The sequence below is a fragment of the Panthera uncia genome, chromosome C2 (assembly GCF_023721935.1).
Source record: "Panthera uncia isolate 11264 chromosome C2, Puncia_PCG_1.0, whole genome shotgun sequence".
Classification (NCBI taxonomy): domain Eukaryota; kingdom Metazoa; phylum Chordata; class Mammalia; order Carnivora; family Felidae; genus Panthera; species Panthera uncia.
Window position 1 is genome coordinate 92,267,330 of NC_064810.1, and position 18,132 is coordinate 92,285,461.

Below are 18,132 nucleotides of genomic sequence, written 5' to 3' on the forward strand. Positions count from 1 at the left end.
TTCTTGAGGTAGGCCTATATCACTATAATCTTCCCTCTTAGAACTGCTTTCACTGAGTGCCAAAGATTTTGTACCACTGTATTTTCATTTGCATTTGTCTCCATTTATTTATTTTTTTAATTTCTTCTTTGATTGCTTCATTGACCCATTGGTTGTTTAGTATCATATTGTTTAGTCTCCATGTGTTTGTGTTTTTTCCAGGTTTTTTTTCTTGTGATTTATTTCTAGTTTAATGCCATGGTGATTAGAAAAGATGTATCGTATGCTTTCAATCTTCTTAAATTTATTGAGACTTGTTTTCTAATATGTGATCTATTCTAGAGAATATTCCATATTCATTGAAAAGAATATGTATTCTGTTGTTTTTTCATGGAATGTCCTGTATGTATCTGTTATGTCCCTCAGGTCCAATGTTTCATTCAAATACATTCTTTCTTTATTGATCTTCTGTTCAAAGGATCTATCCATTGATGTGAATAGAGTGTTAAAGTCCCCTACCCTTTGTGTTACCATCAGTTTCTCTCTTTAAGTCCATTAATACTTGCTTTATGTATCTAGGTGCTCCAGTATTGGGTGTGTAGGATTGATCCCTTTATTATGTAATGCCCTTCTCTGTTTCTTGTTATAATCTTTGTTTGAATGTCTGGTTTGTCTGATATAAGATTGGTACCCTGGTTTTTTTGTTTTTGTTTTTTCCACTTCCATTTGCCTGGTGAGTGTTTACTCATCTCTTGGCTGTGGTTTAATTCTCAGTTCAGTTCTCAAACTTTGGTATAATGTTTAGGATCAAATCCATGGAAGGGCAGCTTGGGAGTGAGCTAGAAGTTCATAATCTACTTAATAGGGTTGCTTTCCTAAGCTCTGCTTTCTTGAAGATCTCTCTACTACTTTTGGGTTTGCTGCATCTTCCCCCTCCCCCCCCCCCCCGCCCAGTTCTCTAGAAAGGTGGGGCTTTATTTGCCCTGCCCTACTGCACACTTTCTGCAATGATACTTGTGTCTGGAGCCAAGCAATGGATATTTATTTACGTTGTCCTCTTGGAACAGCAGCTCTTCTAGTTGGAGAAAAAAGTTCCAATCCCTCAGTGTTGTGGTGCCTGTGAGCCCCTGGCTGTCATCTGAACTCATTCTTTCTCCTCAAGCCTGAGGTAGAGCACTTCTACCTGAGTTCTCTGTACCTGTGCCAAAGCCCATTTCTGGGTTCTCCTTCAGGTTGATGAATCAGATGGGGAAAAAAATGGTAAAGTCCCCATTGTTTAGATGGTACATCAGATTCTGTTCTTCCTGAATTCATGAACGTCTCTCCTTTTGTTCAGATCTTAATTTTTTTCAACAACGTTTTGTACTTTCTACATCCAGTAGTCTCCCTTTGTCCATAGTTTTGCTTTCTGCAGTTTCAGTTACCTGAGATCAACCACGATCTAGAAGCAGATGCTTCTCCTTCTTACCCATTGTCAGAGGGTGATAGTGGCCTAATGCTGCATCACAATGCCTACATCATTCACCTCACTTTATCTCATCATTTAGGCATTTTATCATCTCATATCATCATAAGAAGGGGGAAACAGTACAATAACATATTTTGAGAGAGGGAGAAACCACATTCACATAACTTTTATTACCATTTTATGTACAGTTTTACTTATTTTATTTTTTTATTACAGTTTTATCAGTGTTGTAATTGCATTATTTTATTAGTACTATTGTTAATTTTTACTGTCCCTAATTTATAAATTAAACTTTATCATTGGCATGTGTGTGTGGGATAAAACTTTGCTTATCTAATGAACTTTGCTTATCTAATAGTTGCTTAGTGAAGATCCTGAGATAATGATGCTTGTAAGTCATAACTCATATAGCTGCTTTTTCCTCATCAATGAGACCATTGTTTATACTTTGTTTAAAGCATGAACACTTGTTTTTTACCTTCTTATGCATTATCCCCAAACTGAGGGTTCCTTGAGATCTATCTTAAGATTCTCCAGAGCATCTAATAGAATGTTCTACATCCAGGGTACACAAATGCTTGTAGGTTAAATAAAGAATGGTAAAGACTTAACTGCAGGGTATAGCATTACAAGTGGCCCCCAAACAGAAGGCCTCTGAGTTTATAATTAATGTGTACATCAAAAAATTTCAAGAGGGGCGCCTGGGTGGCTCAGTCGGTTAAGCCTCCGACTTCAGCTCAGGTCACGATCTCACAGTCCGTAAGTTCGAGCCCCGCGTCGGGCTCTGGGCTGATGGCTCAGAGCCTGGAGCCTGCTTCCAATTCTGTGTCTCCCTCTCTCTCTGCCCCTCCCCCATTCATGCTCTGTCTCTCTCTGTCTCAAAAATAAATAAACGTTAAAAAAAAAATTTCAAGAATCTATGTTGTTTGGTATCTCTCACCTTCAGTGAACAAGCAGTGTATAGCAATGCACATTTCTACCTAAAACACCTTTTTTTTTAATTTTTAAATTTTTTAAAATTTTATTTTTTATTTTTTTAAATTTACATCCAAATTAGTTAGCATATAGTGCAACAATGATTTCAGGGGTAGATTCGTTAGTGCCCCTTACCCACATAGCCCATCCCCCCTCCCACACTCCCTCCAGTAACCCTCTGTTTGTTCTTCATATTTATGAATCTCTTATGTTTTGTCCCCCTCCCTGTTTTTATATGATTTTTGTTTCCCTTCCCTTATGTTCATCTGTTTTGTCTCTTAAAGTCCTCATATGAGTGAAGTCATATGATTTTTGTCTTTGTCTGACTAATTTCACTTGGCATAATACCCTCCAATTCCATCCATATAGTTGCAAATGGCAAGCTTTCATTCTTTTTGATTGCTGAGTCATACTCTATTGTATATATATGCCACATCTTCTTTATCCACTCATCCATCAATGGGCATTTGGGCTCTTTCCATGCTTTGGCTATTGTTGATAGTGCTGCTATAAACACGGGGGTGCATGTGTCTCTTCGAAACAGCACACCTGTATCCCTTGGATAAATGCCTAGTAGTGCATTTTCTGGGTCATAGGGTAGTTCTATTTTTAGCTTTTTGAGGAACCTCCATACTGTTTTCCAGAGTGGCTGCACCAGCTTGCATTCCCACCAGCAATGCAAACGAGTTCCTCTTTCTCCACATCCTCGCCAATATCTGTTGTTGCCTGAGTTGTTAATGTGAGCCATTCTGACAGGTGTAAGGTGGTATCTCATTGTGGTTTTGATTTGTATTGCCCTGATGATGAGTGACGTGGAGCATTTTTTCATGTGTCAGTTGGCCATCTGGATGTCTTCTTTGGAGAAGTGTCTATTCATGTCTTTTGCCCATTTCTTCACTGGATTATTTGTTTTTTGGGTGTTGAGTTTGATAAATTCTTTATAGATTTTGGATACTAACCCTTTATCTGATATGTTGTTTGCAAATATCTTCTCCCATTCCGTCAGTTGCCTTTTAGTTTTGCTGATTGTTTCCTTCTCTGTGCAGAAGCTTTTTATTTTGATGAGGTCTCAGTAGTTCATTTTTGTTTTTGTTTCCCTTGCCTCCAGAGACGTGTTGAGTAAGAAGTTGCTGCAGCCAAGATCAAAGAGGTTTTTGCCTGCTTTCTCCATTTTGATGGCTTCCTGTAACAGACCTCTTTTTAATTCATTTTAGATCCTTTGCTAGCAATTGCTGCATTTTTGTTTCTTTGTTTGGACATAGATTGCCTCTGTGTTCCTTTCCTACACTAAATTAAGTACTGCACACACCCCACCATTTGTCTGTTTTCTTATTTATCTTACACAGTATGTATTTCCTTAGGGTATTTTATCTTTGGGGCTTTATTTTTCTTTAACTGAATAAAATAGAGCATAAAAAGATTTTAAAAATATCTTTAGCTCCTTACAACTGTTGTTTTCACATGCTCAGAGGCCTCTCTGGCAAGGCACTACTCCAGCCTGGTACTCTATAAGGCTTTAATCCTTGCAGTCTACTCCTGCTCCTCCAGGTCTAGCATTTCAGCAGATAAAGTTTCCTTTATTGTACATATTTTGTTCTGTTTTTCCTCATCATAGAGTAGTTACATCATATATAGATTTAACTCAAACACTGACTTCAGATCTCACCCCATTTTTACATGGGAAAAAAATGTCATCCATCAGCAAACCTGCCTTCTTCCCTGCTCAGAAAGCCCCAGGTCCTATGGACACTGCTCCTTGGTATAGAAAGTCAGTGTTTATGTTTATCAATTAGAATACTCTTGGCTTGGATTAACAGAATTCTCAACTAAAGGTGGCTTAAACAGTGAGGATTTATTTGTCTTGTTTAATGAGAAACCCAAAGTTAAGCAGTCCTAACGTTGGCAAAATGGTCTAGTGATTTCAGGGTTCTGGTTTTCCCTTTAGAATTTCAATATGGCTATACCTGCCTAAGCATCATATCCCCAAACAACATCTGTTGTACAGCTACTTTTCCTGGTGTGTGTGTGTGTGTGTGTGTGTGTGTGTGTGTGCGCGCGCGTGCGTGCGTGTGTATAAGAAAGAGAGATCAAAGAGGAAAAACTTTCCCATTAAACCCATGTGTGCCTCCTCATATATCTCATTGTGGGAGGTAGACTCTGACTGAAGAAAGAAGGTGGAAAATGGCTGTTGTCTGGGCAATCACCAGTATCTGCATATGCATATATATTTGCATGTGTGAGTAAGAGAGAAAGAGAAATCATAGTGATTTTTTTTTTTTTTTAATGGCTCAAGGCTGTTGTTCCCAGGTAAAGTTATATGTGAACTCCTAGCAGAGCTTTCAATGACCCGCCACACTGGAGGAGGAGGAGGATGGTGGCATTTGCACTAAAGTTGCCTTTGCTTCTGATGGCACAATCAGAATTTTATATTTTGTCTTTTGATTGGAGCATTTAGTCTATTTACATTCAGAGTGATTACTGAAAGATATGAATCTAGTGCCATTGTGTTACCTGTAAAGCTGGTGTTTCTGGTGATGTTCTCTGTTCCTAGAGCCGAAGTAGGCTCTAGTCTGTTGCTTTTGGTATTTCTTTCCCACTCAGAGTCTCCTTTAATATTTCTTGCAGGGCTGGTTTAGTGGTCATGAAGTCCTTTAGTTTTTGTTTGTCTGGGAAACTCTTTGTCTCAGTTTCCATTCTGAATGACAGCCTTGTTGGATAAAGAATCCTTGGCTGCCTATTTTTCCCATTTAGCACGTTGACTATTTCCTGCCACTCCCTCTGACCTGACAGGTTTCTGTGGACAGATCTGCTGCAAGCCTGATCTATCTTCCCTTGTAAGTTAAGGACTTTTTTCCCTTGCTGCTTTCAGGATTCTTTCCTTGTCTGTGCATTTTGTGAATTTGACTATATGATATGTCTAGGTGATGGCTGGCTTTTGTTGAATTTAATGGGAGTTTCCTGTGCTTCTTGGGTTTCGATGCCGGTGATCTTCTCCAGAGTAGGGAAGTTTTCAGTTATGATTTGCTCAGATAAACCTTCTTCCCCCCTTTCTCTCTCTTCTTCTTCTGGGACTCCTATGACATGCATGTTATTACATTTTAAGAAGTCACTGAGTTCTCTAAGTCTACCTTCATTTTACTTTTTAAAACTCTTGCTTTTGTGATTTCAGGCTGAGTCCAGAAATCTTCCTGAAACGCCCGGTGGTTGAAGGAAATCGTTGGAGGTTGGACTGCATTCTTAAACGAAAAGCAGTACGTATTCCAAACCTTGGCTGATGTAATTTTTTCAATGTTTATTGTTTCTGAAATACCTTTTCTTTTCAAAGCCCTTCATATATAAGCATAGCTTTTTTCTTTAGAGTTTGATAAAAAGTGGAATATTTGTGGTTTTCAAGTTTATTTGGTTCTTTTTTCCTGTTACTCTTGACTGCATAAATATGTTAGCCTAATTCACAGCATGGATTGTATCAGGAACTCTAAGTTTTGATTTTTAATCAGTTATAGGCAGTTAATTTTATAGGCAAAAAAACTGTAACAAGATTTTATCGTTGAATAATAAAGGGTGAAATGAAATGTAGCATTTTATTTTTTATTCATTATTCTGCCATTTGATCAAAACACAAAGTCATTAGGAGAATGATTTCATTCAGTTGGGGCCAAGATAATGTAGAAGAATATCAAAAAGAAGGGCAGTAAGAATTGGTGTTGTTGGTTCCAGTTTTGAGACAGTTCATGGTAAAAATGTGGAATTGCCTCCTCTCCAATTGACCCTGTAGATTCTGGGTAAGCATTGAGTGTATTCTTTTTGGCATAAAAAGTAAGTAACTGAAACAGTATAGGCTCATCAATGACTACTTTACATTCTTATTTCTAATGAATGTTTTTATATAGTTGGCTCTCAACCAAGGTAAATTAAGTAAAATTAGAATAGATCTGGATTTGTTATTAATCATGTCCAAACTAGGAAGTGCCAGCTTTTTTTTTTCTACTATTACTTGAAATTGTCTTAAGCTTTTTTATTCTATCATTTTTTAAATGTTTTTTTTTTTTTCATTTTTGAGAGAGAGAGAGAGTGTGTGTGAGTGAGAGAGAGTGAGTGCAAGTGGGTAAGCGCAGAGAGAGAGGGAGACACAGAATCCGAAGCAGGCTCCAGGCTCTAAGCCATCAGCACAGAGCCTGACGCGGGGCTCAGACTCACGAACCAGGAAATCATGACCTGAGCCAAAGTCAGACGCTTAAGTGAGCCATGCAGGCACCCCTTTATTATTCTATCATTAAACATTCTAACATAATTTGTAGATCCTGGGTAATTGGGTAAAAACAAGAATTTTTGTTTCTTATAGTTGTGACTCATTTCTTCTTTCCCATTCTCCACGTTCTCTTATTGCTTTCCCCATTTACCCATCCTCCCTCTTTCAGTGTCTTTCCCCATGCCTTTAAGATTTCTAAAGATAATCCATAGATATAGTCAGACCTCACTAATACTGATGGAAAAAGAAGTTGATAAGCTTTATTTCAGACACATGTTCTGCCAAACAGCATTATTTTCATGGCTAGTCTAATTCATTGCCTCAAAAGAATTCCATTCACAAAATTGGAAATTCTGTCTTCAAAAGCGTTATTTGTATGTTCATTAAATAAATAATTCAGCATAAAGTTACTGAGTGTCTCCTAGGAGCCAGGTACTACACTAATTACTAAAGATGCCATGAATGTGAGTAGGACTCCATCCCTGCCCATGGAAGGCTTGCTGAAGGACTCGTGTCCCAGGTTTAGTCCTAGCCTTATCAAACTTCCTTCTACATATTGAATGGGCTATAGCCTTCTCCACGTTTCTCTCTATGAAACAGCGTTTTTCCCATCTCTCCTCAAGATTCCATTTTAGTTAAGTTGTTCCAGTCTGGCCTAGCAATTGTCAACCATACTAGTAAATCCTCTCTTCATAGTACGCATCCAACACTTTACTGTTGTAGGTTTCAATCAATATGTATTTGTTGAGTGCCTACTATGGGAAGCTCTGGTGGGGAAGTCCCTCACAATATGAGGAATTTAGGGCATTTAGGATGGGCAAAAAAATTTAAATGAAAGGAAGAAGTTTCTAGGTGTAGAAACTGTGGTGAGGAAACATTCCGGAGGCAGGAATTCCCAAGGCTTTGTCAGTCACAGTAAAGTGACAAGGCTAATTATAGCTGAGTGTTAGCGTAAGTACGACGAGGGATCAAGCTGGAAAGGCTGTTGCAGCCAGATGTGGAGGCTTGCGAGCCAAGTCAGTCGTTTGGACTTTATGGAAGAAAGTAGGAAGTGACTGGGGAAGGTTCGAGTCTGGTAGAGGAGTCTGGTGATCTGATCAAAATTGTGTATTAGGAAGGTGAGTCTGGCAGTGGGAAGAAGTGGAAAGAACTTGGGTTCGATGAGCTAAATTCCAGCTGACTTGAGTGTGAGGTGCCTACAGGACATCTGAGTAAATTCCAGAAAGCTAGCAAATGCCTGAGCAGGGCTTAGGAGAAAGATTCTAAAGATCCTGCAGGCCTGGCCCTCCATGTTGTGTTAGCTCTCATATGTTTGTTTTCCCCTCAGGCTACTGTCTAGTTGACTTTTCTATCACCAGTGTGGGCTTTCTTTTCTTTTATGGCCCATGAACCCTGGTGAGGTCCTAGGTGAACACCATGGCCAAGTAAATACTATTGCCTGATAATGGTGCTTCATTTCAATTCCATCTGCTTTGTGAAACTTGGAATTTTTAAATTGCACGTAATGATTTTAAAAATTTCCTAAGGAGGGGTACCTGGGTGGCTCAGTTGGTTGAGTATCCTACTTGATTTCAGCTCAGGTTATGATCCCAGGGTCATAAGATTGAGCCCTATATCAGTTTTTGAGCTGAGCATGGAGCCTTCTTGGGATTCTCTCTCTCCCTCTCCCTCTGGCCCTCTCTCCTGCTCTTGTGCTCGCTCGCTCTCTCTCTCAAAAAAAAAACAACTTCCTAAGGAAATAGTAATATTATTAAATATTAATTTCTTAGTGGTACATTTGGCAGAATTGCTCTTCCTTAATTTAGCTATACCATATTATTTTGGTCATAAATTTTTAATACCCAGATCATTGTAAATTGTTATTTTCTATGCCTACAAACACTGTCTCACCTAAATTATTTAGTTTCTGAAAGCCACTACTTTCACAGAGTACTGGGTTGAAAAAATAACATTTATTCTTACATTAATGGATCCCAGAGATCCACAAGGTTGATTAAAATAAATACATTTTTTTTCTTCTATCTCATTGTGTAGATTTGGGGGGAGGAATTTTGTGTCTCTGCCTCATAGCCAGGATACAGGCAAACATCTCTTACAATGGCTGTTTTTATGGAAGAAATACAGTATTTTGTTTCTCTGGTGATAGCCAAACTGGTAATTTCCTATTTCTTTTGCCTTTTGAATAGCAGTGTTATCATTTAAAATAGCATAAGCCAACCTTGACTTAGAAGCTGATTATGGCTCAAGTCAGCATCCCAGGGTTTCCCACAGGTCTGCATGGACTGCCCCAAGAGTTGAAATAAAGTGCATCATAGTTATGGCAACTGTATTCATGTACCCAATGTGTATATTTCAACCTTAGAAATGTGATGATTCTTTTTTTAAACTTTTTACTGTTTATTTATTTTTGAGAGAGAAACACACGCACAGAGTGCAAGAGAGAGAGGGGGGCAGAGAGAGAGAGAGAGAGAGAGACATAGAATCCAAAGCAGGCTGTAGGCTCTGAGCTGTCAGCACAGAGCCCAACACAGGGCTCAAACTCACAAACAGTGAGATCATGACCTGAGCTGAAGCCAGACGATTAACTAACTGAACCACCCAGGCACCCTAGGAACATAATATTTCTGATGGGACTTGCACTGAAAAAATCTTCAAATGCAGCCACCTGGAGACCTACAGAAAAGGGTTTAGGTCCTCAGGGGTGATTTTGTTGTGAGGTAGTTTCTTTCTGTCCTGGACCACAAGCCACATTCTAGAGCTGCAATCAGTGATCATTTAGGAGGAAAAGATGTTCAGGTTTGTCAAATGAGATAATCACATCTCCACACAGGAAAATAAAACAGGATCTTATCAAAGTGGTGGGCTAGAAGGGCATGTGTGGGAAAGGAAAAATAGATCTTCAACCTTGAAGACTATGCTTCAAATAGAACTGGTTCAAAAAAAAAAAAAAAGGAGAATTTGTACTTTTTCACATTGCTTACATTGAATGGTGAGGATGTGATCTCCTGTCCTTTATTTTTCATTTTCCCCAAATATTGCACACTCTGCAGAAGTCCTTGACAAATGATAAAGTTGGTGATTATCCTGGGGATGCATAAGTTAAGCTGTCTCGAGGCAGGAGACAAACCTGGCTGCATTTAGAAAATATTTTGACCACAGTATTTTGAGTAATCAGAGAGAAAAAAATGGACTCAAAAAAGTCTCTTTGATTTCAACTATTACATTTTTTTTTTTTTACTTTTTATTGTCTTCGCATGTATTTTGTATATGTGAAGTTCCTAAAAATTCCTACTATGTATACTCTTATGTCTGCTCTACTTGATTCAAAACTAGTTAGAAAAGAGGTCAGAACTTTTGAAACTCCGGTTTTACGAAGTTTATTCTGTGTTGATAGTGTGACGTGTGTTCCGTTAACCTTTGGGTTACGTGACTTCAGCAGAGATGAGAAAGATGACATTGTGTAATCCCCTCCAGGCCATTCATTTTTCTACTTGGCCTATTAATACTTTTCTTCCTCCTCTGTAATAAAAAGTAATTTCCCCTAGGGTCATGAAAAGGTGTTGGCAAAACATTGGATGCTTCAGATGTGTATTTCTTAAATTACAGAATTCACATCAGTCCTTTTTTCTTTTCTAATTTGGCTTTCATTTTGCACAGTTATTTCTCACATTTTGTGTAAGGCTGCACTATTATGACCGGGAAAATGCCTTCATTGTCAGGAAACATTTTTCCTTTGCCCTTTGTAGTTTAGGGTTTATGATAGTGTTGTAATACTTTGACCAAAAGAAAAGGAATTTATTGCTTTATGATCACAGAAATCTTGTCACTAATTAACTGTTCATTCTGATACAGATATAAGTAAATAATTGTAAACCAGATTACCTAAAATGAACTGTTTTCTTACTTCCTTATTAGTCTTTTGTATATAAGCTAAAAAGACTTAAAAGTCTCTACCCTATTTCCTTTGGAGTTAATTTATTTCAATGAGAAAAGACAAAATATAGAAGAAAATGTAAGGTATTGATAAATGGAGGGTAATAATGTAATCCATTAGTGTTAACATCTCTATTATTTCAAAAATCCATTAGTTATGCAGGTCAGTAGAAAACTGTAAGAATCAGGCCAGGGTCTGGAACTAGAAGGTAGTATGCTAAGCAAAATTAGAGAAAGACAAATACCATATGACTTCACTCATATGATGACTTTAAGAGACAAAACAGATGAACATAAGGGAAGGGAAGCAAAAAGAATATAAAAACAGGGAGGGGGACAAAACATAAGAGACTCTTAAATATGGAGAACAGAGTTACTGGAGGGGTTGTGGGAGGGGGGATGGGCTAAATGGGTAAGGGGCATAAAAGAATCTACTCGTAAAATCATGGTTGCACTATATACTAACTTGGATGTAAATTAAAAAATAAATTAATTAAAAAATAAATAAATAAAAAATAAGGGAAAAAAAAAAAGAATCAAGCCAGGGTCTAAATTGCAACTCCTGTCCTTCAAGAATGGTAATTTCATAAGCTGAAGAAGCACAATTTCATTCATTTAAAATAAACGTGACAAAAGATGTCAGGTATAATGTTTTATAATTTGGGTTGCAGTTTTGGGTTTTAGACTTTATACTGTATCTTTAAATGGGAGGCTATTTTGTGTTGCTGTTATTTAGTACCAAATCCTAAAATACCCAAATAGCAGAGTGTATATGAACAGTAGAGGGAAAAAATAATGTTCTAGTTTGCATTTAGATCTCTCCACCAGTGATTCATTGCAGAGCACTAAGTGACTGAACTCTTAGAAGCTAATCTGTTCATGTCTTGCCTACACTTTCACTTCCTTATTTCTTTATCTGGTCTGTCCTTATGCACTTGGTTGCAGTAATAGTTGCATAATTTTAATTACTAATAAGAAAACTCCAAAAGTCAGCTATTAACCAGAGAAATAGGATGACATATGTATTTTTTTATCCTATTTTTTTTTTCAGGGTCAGAATGCATTTTACTTTTTACATTCAAATTTAAATTTTAGTTAACATACTCTGCAATATTGGTTTCAGGAGTAGAATTTAGTGATTCATCACTTACATACAATACCCAGTCTCATTACTACAGGTGCCCTCCTTAATATCCATCACCCATTTGACTTTCCTTAGTGCAGCTCAGAACATATATTTAAGTATATTCCTCCAAAAATGTATGCACTTTTCAGATGTCACACCAAGAAATATAGAGTGTTAGTATTTTGAAATTTTTTTGAATGCTTATTTATTTGAGAGAGAGACAGAGTACAAGCGGGGGAGGGGCAAAGAGAGAGACAGAGACCCAGATTCCAAAGCAGGCTCCAGGCTCTGAGCTGTCAGCAGAGCCTGATGTCAGGCTCGAACTCACAAGCCATGAGACCATGACCTGAGCCAAAGTCAGATGCTTCTCCTACTGAGTTACTCAGGCATACCGAGAGTGTTAGTATTTTGAAGGGATGTGTTCTTATAAGGATTTAATGGCCAAAACATGCTTCTTAATATTGGCAGACCAGTATTGGGGAACTATATATATATATTTGGTGTACTCCAAGATTTTGTACCCTGCAACTTAAAAATGTTAACTCTTATGATACTTCATATTTTTATAGTGTTGCAAAAATAACCAATTCTTATAAATTAGTTGCATTCGACCCGGTTGGCTTCTTAAATTAATGACTCAAATTTCCATTATGAAGTATATCTAATTACCATGGATTGTTAATTTAAATTGTAATTAAATTACTCTTTGTCACTATAGTTTATTTCATATGCCAGTATCTCTAATGCTTTATAAAGTACTGTACTGTGTACAAGTTCTTGCCTTTTATCTCTAGGATTTTAAATGCCTAGGTGTAGATACATTATCCAATATGTATGCAGTATGCTTCAAAATGGCTTCAGAGCTGCTGGATATAGAGAATGCAAATACAAATGTTGCAAACTGCACAGCAGTACTGAGGATACAAACCTAAAAAGTAAAAAGGTCATATAAGAAGTGGGGGTAAATAAGATAAGAGTTTCCTGGAGGAATACATTCTTAACTGTATGTTGGTGAGGGGACTGTGTGACTAGACAGGGAGAAGAGGAAGGACATTCAGGTGTGGGGCAATTTAGCTAAAACCTTATCACTATCCAAACTAGAGGAGAAAATACTATTTTTTTTATACTACCAGCTATTAGACATTGTCTTTTTTTTAGAATATTGCATTTATTTGTTTATTATAAAGTTGATTTATTTATTTTTGAGAGAGAGCGACAGAACATGAGTGAGGGAGGGGCAGAGAGAGAGGGAGACACAGAATTCAAAGCAGGCTCCAGGCTCTGAGCTGTCAGCACAGAGCCCAATGCAGGGCTCAAACCTGCGAACTGCAAGATCATGACCTGAGCAGAAGTTGGGCACTTAACCAACTGAACCACCCAGGCACCCCAACATTGTCTTTTTGATAGTTAATACTAATAAAAATATTATTAACATAGCATGTTCAAGTTTATCAGGCACTTTTGATTTAATTTGACCTTCACAGTGGCCTTATTTTTCTTCTTTTAAGTCCAAGGTCTAAGGTTGAATCGATGTTAATTTTGTGCTGCTGCTAAATCTCAGGGATTTTTGGACATTAGAGAAACTTCCAAAGAAGTCATGTCACAAATAGACATTAATGTTGTAATTATGAGTTCCAAATGTGAATCACTATATTCATCTTTGAAGATAAAGAAATGTTTTTTTTTAACTTAAGTAATTTTTAATAAAGAAAAATTCTATTAAAATACTCCAGAAACATTTAAGGGATATTTAGTGTGATTTATTGCCATCAGAGTTTTTTGTCACTGCTATTTTAACTAATGGAAGTGTAATAAAAACAAACCGAAAACCCTAATCCTGCAACCTGAATCAGGCCAACACTTTCCTTAATGTTGTGTAAGTGTTTGAAAATGTTCACAGGTATAAGACCAACACTTTTCGCTGGTACGTTTACCATTTCAGCCTTTTCAAATATTGACATTGTGTGTTGGTATGACAAGTCCTAAGAATGGAAGGGACATACATTTTTGTTACATTTGTATCTTGATATATACTTATGTTTCACCTTCTCGTGTTGCATTTTTCGTTAAATATCTTATTATACTTGTTTATAGAAGAAACTTTATAATACACAGGCATGAAAAAGACAAGAAAAAGCATAACCTACTTTCAGAAATTCTCATTCCTCCTTGTGTTCTCTCTTGTGACAGCAAGAGGGGGTGAGAATCTTCATAATGCTCTACAAAGAGGTGGAACTCGCTCTTGGAATCAACAGTGAATACAGCAAGAGGACTTTAATGCGTCTACACCCCAACATAAAGGTAATAGGTTCATCCTTCTGAACAACCTTTCTTCTGTATTATTCTGTAGTCTTTCAGGTGTGCTTTGCTTTGAGCAGTGGTAATTTGTAGAATTCCCTAATGTACATTTTGAGTGAATAGCATTGGATCCTTCTCAGAAATAAAACAAAAATACTTTCTTATACTTCTGATATCGATGGGGTCAGCAGAGTTCACATTTCTGTTTCTCCTAACCTGATAATTTAGCCAAGAACACACCTTCTACAATTGTTTCAATACTCAGGAGCTTCGTCAAGTTCCCTTGCTCCTCGTTGAGATTATCCTGGAATGTCTTAGATGTGGTCTCCCTGTGATGTCCCTTGAATGTTCATAGCAACAGAGAGCTCATCTAGGATTTAAAAAGCTTTTTCTTAATAGTGTGTTATATACAAAACTAATTAAGATAAATAAATTCAATAAGCAATAAAAAGAGCAATTTGATATTTACTAAAGACTGAAAAAGCTATCAATAATTATTGCCAAGTCATTGAGATACACCAAGACATATGAATTAGTAAATCTCCAGCAGGCTTACAGTATATAACAATTGTGTGTTTTTATTTGGCTAAAAGAAGATGTTCCATGTAAATACTAATCAAAAGAGAGCAGCAGTGGCTATACTAGTATCAGATGATATTATAATAGAAAAAGTTTATAATATATAAGGAAGGACATTATATATTATTAAAAGTTTTAACGTAGCAAAAAGATACAGCGATTGTAAACATGTACATACCTGATAATGACTATCAAAATATATAAAGCAAACACCGACAGAATTAAAGGACCAAATAGACAATTGTACTATCAATTGTATAATAGTTGGACACTTTAATATCCCAATCTCAATAATGATTTGTATATACATACAGTGGAGTATATTTAAGTCTTAAAAAGAGATGAAATTCTGATGTATGCTAAAACATAGGTGAACCTTGAACACCTTATTCTAGATGAAATAAGCCAATCACAAAAAGGCAAATAGTAAGATACTTAGTCAAATTCATAGAGACATAGAATGGTGTTTGCCAGAGGTTACAAGGAGGAGGGAATGGGAAGTTATTGTTCATTGGATACAGCGTTCCAGTTTTGCAAAATGAAGTGTTCTGGAGATACATAATGGTGATGATTGAACAATATGAATGTATGTAATGCCACTGAACTGTCCATTTAAAAATAGTCAAAATGGTAAATTTTGTGTTATGTGTATTTTACTACACACAACAAATGTAGGTTACTAAGAACTTTAGTAGTCTCCAAAGTTTTTGGAATGCTTTACTTAAAGATATACAAAAATAGGATAGGTCAGTCTGGGATCATCTAAAGAGACTTCTCTTTAGGGGTGCCTGGGTGGCTCAGTCAGTTAAGCCTCCAACTTCAGCTCAGAACAGTTCGTGAGTTGGAGCTCTGCGTCAGGCGCTGTGCTGACAGCTCAGAGCCTGGAGCCTGCTTTGGGTTCTCTGTCTCCCTCGCTCTCTGCCCCTCTCCCACTTTCACTCTGTCTCTCTGTGTCTCTCAAAAAATAAATGAGCATTAAATTAACAAAAAAATAAAGAGAATTCTCTTTGAAAGCAGGAGAATAATAACTCCTCAAAATATCTTTCAAATCAAGAGCTGCCAAAGTATGTATATCCCTATATCCATATGCTTGCAATTTCAACTCAGTGGCTGCCAAAATATCAATATACCTATTAAAAATTTTCTCAGAGGTAGATGTTGGTTAAACATTTTCAGAGTTTTTTGTTGTTTTTAAAATAAGATCAGGTATAGCATAAGCCTTTTAGGTGGAAAAAAGGAATCAGCTCTTACATTACAAAAGGTATTACAGCTTTTACTGAAATATGTGGCCACATTTCTAGTTAAATGGCAGCTTCCCCCAAATGTGGTATGGGGCAGGGCTGGTGGGGAGGCTTAAAAAAGTAACCAGGAATCTTCCTCTTGTAAGCACTGAGAATGAAATTAGAAGTTTGGTGTATACAGAACATATTCTGGTATTTGAATTATAGAAAATGCTATTCAGGGGATAAAACAGATATATTTTATTATAACATGAAGAACTTTTTGAAAAGTGCATTACTCGTGGGTCTTTTTCTTTTCCCTCCCAAGGTGATGAGGCACCCAGATCATGTATCATCCAGCGTGTATCTGTGGGCTCATCATGAGAAAATTGTTGTCATCGACCAGTCAGTGGCTTTTGTGGGTGGGATCGACCTGGCCTATGGAAGGTGGGATGACAATGAACACAGACTCACGGACGTGGGCAGCGTGAAGCGTGTCACTGTAGGACCATCTCTGAGTTCCTTCACAGTAAGTAAATCTCACCTTTATGGAACTACATAGAAGGGACATGATTTGTATAAGTATGTGTTAATAGCATGACTGATTGATTGGTTCACTGGGGGGCAGCATATTCCTGGATGGACAGACCTGGTTTCAAAGACCACCTAGCAAGTCTGTAACTTTGCATCTCTTAATCTCTTTCTTCTCTTGTAAGAGAAAACAGATCCAATAGAGCATTTGCCAGCTCATAATTAACTCCTGTTTTCCATTTGAACGAAAGATTCATTTCCTATTTGGAAAAAAAAATGTTCATAAACAAAAATGTGCATCAGTTGAGCTTTAAGTTAAATATGTAGCCTTACTACAAGTACCTGCAAAGGTTTTTGAAATCTTCCTACTTAAAAACGTGCAAAAATAGGATAAGTCAGTCTTGAGTCATGGAGGGACTTCTTTTTGAAAGCAGGAGTTTAATAACTTCTCAAAGTACCTTTTAAATCAAGAGCTGCCAAAATACCCATATGGCCATATCCATAAGCAGTGCTTAGTGGTTTAACTCTAATGGTTGCCAAAATATCAATACACTCATTAAAAATTTTGATGGTCTCCATTTTATCTTGCTGCTGTATATGCTGGTGACTTTTCTGGAAAAAATAGAGATTTAGTGAATAAGTAGCAAGAAAAACGGTTGACAGAAAAAGCACTATTCACGTTTATCGGAGGAAGAAATTCAGTAGCTCAACAGTGAATATAACTCATGTAATTGTATTTGACATAAAAAGGTTAACTGGTATGAAATTTCAAGAATTTAATCTACTGCAGGGGGATGTACAATGGAACGCCTGGTATTCCTTTGCCAGTATTTAAGCAGCTCACAAGAATCCTCCACTGCCCTGTGGCTGACCTCACACATTGTTGTGTGTCTATTAGACCATCATGTGTGAACTTTACACGTCAGCTCAACTAGAATTAAAGGGTCACATTGCAGCATATCCTATGAGGTATCTTTTTTCTTTCTTTCTTTTTTTTTTAATAACTCTCTCAGGCTGAAACAACAGAGTCCATGGAATCCTTAAGCCTTCAAGATAAAAACAAAGCTAGTAACAATCTGCCCACCCTGAGGAGCGTTGATGATATGGATTCAAAACTGAAAGGAGTAGGAAAATCCAGAAAGTTCTCGAAATTTAGCCTCTACAGACACCTCCACAGGCACCACCTGCACGATGCAGACAGCATCAGCAGCATTGACAGTGCCTCCAGTAAGTCTTTGTCTTTGCTAGAATTTGTCTTGATGATGTTCTGTTCACAGCCGGACACTGTGGACCAGGTTTTAAACCTGTCTTTCTGTAATGGAGTAGTATGAGTAATGCTGAAAGGTGGCTATCACCTATTCAATATCATGCCATTTTGTGGCTTTGTTTGCCTCATTTTAGAACAGACTTATTGTTGTAGTCACACAAGTAGTTGTGACAACCACAATTCATACTTCTGATGGTAGCAGGATGTCTAAGCATTTCTAAAATAATGCCAAGTTATAAAGAAAAAAAGAAAAGTATTAAGCATCCTTAACTTCTCATAGAAGAGATTTCCTGTCTCTTCCTAGCCAGAAATATATGAAGTTTTATCTTCAAACATTAGATTTTCTACATCTTGTAAATTTACTGTTCTTTTCAAATTTGTCTTAAAGCTCTACAGTTTTCTGTAGCACAGAATTTGTGACTGGTTTTATAGCCTTGCCTAGTTTTAAAAATGATCGAGCCTGCTTTTCAGGGTAGCAAATTTGATATATATCTATTTCTTTGTTTA

At 37.1% G+C, this 18,132-nt stretch overlaps 1 protein-coding gene across 5 annotated transcripts in view; it reads left to right on the forward strand.

The window, feature by feature from the left end:
• PLD1 (phospholipase D1) overlaps nt 1–18,132 on the forward strand; it is a 213,622-nt gene that overhangs the window by 111,577 nt on the left and 83,913 nt on the right. For all 5 annotated transcript variants that reach the window (XM_049628563.1, XM_049628566.1, XM_049628567.1 and 2 more), the window contains 4 exons: nt 5,592–5,673; nt 13,921–14,031; nt 16,156–16,356; nt 17,372–17,585. In XM_049628563.1, coding sequence (XP_049484520.1) covers nt 5,592–5,673; nt 13,921–14,031; nt 16,156–16,356; nt 17,372–17,585 — 608 coding nt within the window. The remainder of the gene's footprint in view (nt 1–5,591; nt 5,674–13,920; nt 14,032–16,155; nt 16,357–17,371; nt 17,586–18,132) is intronic.